This window comes from Limulus polyphemus, unplaced genomic scaffold, assembly GCF_000517525.1.
Source record: "Limulus polyphemus unplaced genomic scaffold, Limulus_polyphemus-2.1.2 Scaffold8473, whole genome shotgun sequence".
In the NCBI taxonomy this organism is placed as follows: Eukaryota; Metazoa; Arthropoda; class Merostomata; order Xiphosura; family Limulidae; genus Limulus; species Limulus polyphemus.
Window position 1 is genome coordinate 10,531 of NW_013674083.1, and position 5,078 is coordinate 15,608.

The 5,078-nt window shown below is 35.0% G+C and overlaps 1 protein-coding gene across 1 annotated transcript in view; it reads right to left on the reverse strand.

The window, feature by feature from the left end:
• LOC106475366 overlaps positions 1-5,078 on the reverse strand; it is a 14,713-nt gene that overhangs the window by 2,082 nt on the left and 7,553 nt on the right. The window contains exon 4 of the mRNA XM_022379494.1: positions 307-400. Within this exon, the coding sequence (XP_022235202.1) occupies positions 307-400 (94 nt within the window). The remainder of the gene's footprint in view (positions 1-306; positions 401-5,078) is intronic.

Genomic DNA, 5,078 nt, shown 5'->3' on the forward strand with positions numbered 1-5,078 from the left:
CACCATTTCAACTTAGTGTTTGAAGTTAATAAACTGGCAGCCCCATCCCCTTTCAAGTTAGTGTTTGATATTTATAAATTGTCAGCCCACCATTTCAACTTAGTGTTTGAAGTTAATAAACTGGCAGCCCCATCCCCTTTCAAGTTAGTGTTTGAAATTAACAAACAAGCATACATTATAAATAATATCAGTGAACAGTTTTTACACTAGAAAAGATAGTGCTTCACAATGAAAGTCAAACCTTTTCACAAACAATTACAATGATACAATTCACTTAAGGTACTTGATCAATTATATTGTTAATACCTGTTTCAGTGGCACAAATGTAATGGTATTGTTCTGGACATCCTTTGTTTAAACATCCTACTGTTGCTCCAACCATCTGACATAGTGAACAAACCTGGAAATACATACCAAATTATACACTACTACATGTATCACAGATATAACAGTAGGTTAATCTCAATGTTCTCCATTGCTTTGCCTACCTTAGGAGGCCTAACTGATGAGATAAATAATTTATTTCTTGTGAACATTATTAGATATATTGTTATAAGCTATATCTTTTGTTTTAATGTTGTGGGTTAGATGTTAATCACATCATTTTAATATCAAGTTAGTCCAATAATTTTGGGAATATAAATGAACTAGTGACTTTGTGAAACATCTATAATAAGGATTAGATTATAAATACTTTGTACAAGTAAGAGGTGTTTTTATGTGTTAGTGTAGTGCAGATAGCATAGCTGTAAACAAAGATCTACAGCAAATTACAGAGTGTACAAAACTGTAAAGAAATGCTAAGGAGGATATAAAACTTTTGTTATTGTTAGGTGGACTGGACATTGAATTATTTTCACCAGATAATTTAAAAGAGCCCACCAAAGAAAGAACAAAGTTACAACACTGGTGTTATAAGTGGGATCATTTTGTTGAAAATAAAATATAAACATACAAAAAGTTGAACTTCATCTGTGAATATTGTGACCATGAGGTCAAGGAGTAAGCGTGAAGCGTTACTTGAGATGATAAAATTATCGAGATGGAAAACAGCCACATCTCTTCTGGCACTGACTCAAGAGTTCCAACCAAAGACACTATCTACTACAAGAAATATTGAAATTTCTGATGCATTATCCCAAAAATAATGAAGAGTGTAAATATTATGAGAAGAAGAAAGCACAGGATAGAAAAGACTACTAACCTGAAGTACAACAAAGTGTAATCCAAGAGGCAGCATCTACAAGTGATGAACTGACGTGATCCAGCAATCATTTGAAAGATGCTCAGGCAATGATAAAAGTTCAAAACCAATTGTTCACTAGTTCAAAAATAGTGAAGAAAGGCCCTCATGGCATTCAGTCACTCCAAACATCTCCTCCACCAACAAAAAACACAAAAATAAATAGGCAAAGGGGGATTCCTTATGTTTACAAAGGGGTTTATTGTGTGAAAATGGGGAGATACTAGAGGACAGAAACAATTATTGGAGCGTGTACTTCTACATTATCTTCATTCTGAAGCATTCTTTCATCTCCACAACCTTCCAATGGTTGGACACTTCTGAAGCATTCTTTCATCTCCACAACCTTCCAATGGTTGGACACTTCTGAAGCATTCTTTCATCTCCACAACCTTCCAATGGTTGGACACTTCTGAAGCATTCTTTCATCTCCACAACCTTCTAATGGTTGGACACTTCTGAAGCATTCTTTCATCTCCACAACCTTCCAATGGTTGGACACTTCTGAAGCATTCTTTCATCTCCACAACCTTCTAATGGTTGGACAATTCTGAAGCATTCTTTCATCTCCACAACCTTCCAATGGTTGAACACTTCTGAAGCATTATTTCATCTCCACAACCTTCCAATGGTTGGACACTTCTGAAGCATTCTTTCATCTCCACAACCTTCTAATGGTTGGACACTTCTGAAGCATTCTTTCATCTCCACAACCTTCCAATGGTTGAACACTTCTGAAGCATTCTATAATCTCCACAACCTTCCAATGGTTGGACACTTCTGAAGCATTCTTTCATCTCCACAAACTTCCAATGGTTGGACACTTATATGTTAATAAGAATCTGAAGCAATTAAGAGAATGCTTCTACTAGTTTGAGTGTGAAACATTTGTATAGAACATGTAGGCTTTGCTGTGAGGTTCACGGAAACAGCACAGGCAGCAACAAAGTAACAATGAGAATAGACACATCATAGTTGCAGTGAAATATTTCATTGAATGGCCTAAAGAATATGCTGTTCTTAACAGGAAGCAGAAACTCATAAAAAAGAAACTCGTCCACAAATTTGTCTCAACTTAGGGAAAGAACTACGAATCAAACTTGTTTGTGGAAATGTGCAAGATTCTTAGGATTAAAAGGTTTGTTTATTATTTCATGGAAAGCTACATGAGGGCGCTTTGTTCTACCAATCCCTAATTTAGCAGTGATAGACTAGAGGGAAGATAGCTAATCAACACCATCTACCATCAACTCTTGGGCTATTCTTTTACTAACAAAGAGTGGGATTGACCACACATTATAATATTCCCTTGGTTTAAAGGGCAAGGAAGTTCAGTGATTCAAACCTGCAACTCACAGATTGAGAGTCAAGTGCCCTAACAACCAGGTCATGCCAGGCCCAGATTAAAAAGATATGGACAACAAACAGCTCTTTGTGTATCTTCTGACAGCATAATGGAAAGATACAACCACGTATGTGGATTAACGTTAGAAAATTATCTTCCACTGTTACTGATGATTCATTGTACAGCAGTACATGAAGTTACCAGCAACACACCATCATCTGGTGTTTGGAAGAGAACACCATTGTACCTTCTGTACTCTCCTCTGCTGAATAGTCGCTCAAAAAAGTCTTACAAAGAATATGTAGAGCAATTAAGGAACACTACCAAAATCATACACGACTTTACCCAAGAAACTCATAAGTCAGCTGGTGATAAAATGAAGTTACTAAAATGTAAATGTGATAAGATTGGATTCCATCGAAGTGACTTGGTATGGCTGTACAATCCTTATCACAAGAATAAATTAACCCTGAAGTTAAGAAGGTGCTGGAATGGGCCATATATTGATGAGGTTTACAAAATCTGGAAGAATAAGTGATCCAAGCTGAAAGTCATCCAACTGAGCAACAGAACCTCAACCTGCAGAAAAGTCCAGAGTTCCTGTAAAGACTACTTCCTGAGAACAGTGGAGAATGGAGCCATCAGCAAATTCACTCAACCACAAATCAATTGATTCTTATGGTAGTGTATTACAGATAGTGTGGCTGTAAACACAAGCCTAAAACAAGTTACAAAGTGTACAAGTACGTGAAGAAATGTTACGGATGAAATAAAACTAATCTGTTATTGATGCGTAAACTTGACGTTGAATTATTTTCATCAGATAACTTAAAATAACCTGCCAACAAAACAAAAAAAGTATAACATTAAAACAACAGATATGTGTGTATGTAGATTTTACATAAATTTGCATCATAATTGTAAGCATTTTCAAGTTAACTGACACTGCCAAATTTCTTGAGGAACAGAAAATGATTCTTCAAGCTCAAATGGTTGTTTGGAACATACCTAAGCCTATTTGTTTGATGCAGCTATTAATCTTACAGATACAATCAAGTGTACCAAAATCTCTATCAGCATAATTTATAGTTAGTCTTAAAGTTGTAGTTTGTTTGGTTTACTTTTTATATTAAATATTTCAGTTTCTCAAAATTTGGTAACAATGAAAAAATTATCAGTTCCTTTCTGTACAGAGTTGGTACAAAATTATGATCTAACATTTTTTCTTCGTGACAATGTTCAGATTTTGTATTGGTTCATGACATAAATATTGGTTGAATAGTTTTGTAAATATTTAAAAGAAATTACAGATAGGTGTTATAGATTTGTTGTCATCTTTGATTAGTTTAAAAAAATGAAAATTATTTGAAATCCAAAATGAGCAAAAAAAAAAAAGATGAACATGAAAATCTTCAGCTTAGGTGATTTTAACCATAAATGTTAGGCCTACGTAAGTTGTGCCACTGAATTCATCCACAAGTTGGAATAAGAAACGTCTCAGTTTTGTATTTAATAGACTGTTCCTACCTATTTCTAGAGTGGGACAATGTTTTGGCTTTTATACTAATGCCTTCTTCTGGTCAAGGTCATTTGATTCACAATCTGTGGGTTATGGGTTTGAATTGAATCCCTGTCACCAAATCATCCTTTCAGCCATGTTATAATGTGATGGCCAATCCCACTATTCGTTGGTAAAAGAGTAGCTCAAGAGTGGTGTTGGCTAGTTGCTATCCATATAGTCTATCACTGCTACATTAGGGACAGCTAGCACAGATAGCCCACTAGTAGCTTTGCATGAAATTTGAAACATGCTAGCAAAACAAATCTTCAGGTCGAAGGCCAAATTGTAACCCCACAATAGAAAAAGACAGAAGCAGTGAATAAAGACAAATTAAAATTACATATGAGCAGTAATTCCATCAATTAGTGTCACATAAGTTAATTGATTAATGAAAATTAAGATTTCCGATTAGTACTGTTGATTTATTGAAATTATGATTAAATCAACTGTCAAGAAAATAATCAATTAACTTAAATTAGGGTTTCCGATTATTGCTATTTTGAATTATTCGAACTATTCAAGTAATTGAAATATTGCTATTATGTTTGTTTGTTGTTAAGCCTAAAGATACACATAGCCTTGAAAGTAGCTGTATTTCCCTTCAAGATTTTTAGCTTTGTTGATGCTCATGACTTGAGGGTCTCACGTTCAATTTCTATTGGCAACAGATTTGCTCAGTCTTTCTTTGCTATAGAAAAGTTACTAAGTCTATCTGCCACTGCCACTAATTTTGAACTGCTGTTTAGAGGGAAGGAATCAGGCTGGCAGCACCTACTGTCAAGTTTCTTGGTTTCTTCTTGGATTGATGTTTAAAGTGAAGTGAACTGTTTGGCAATACCCATCACCAACCTTTGTTTTCTTTGCCTTCCTGAAGTGCTAATTGGAGGAAGGATAACTGTTTGATAGCACCCGTTTCAAACTTTTTTTTT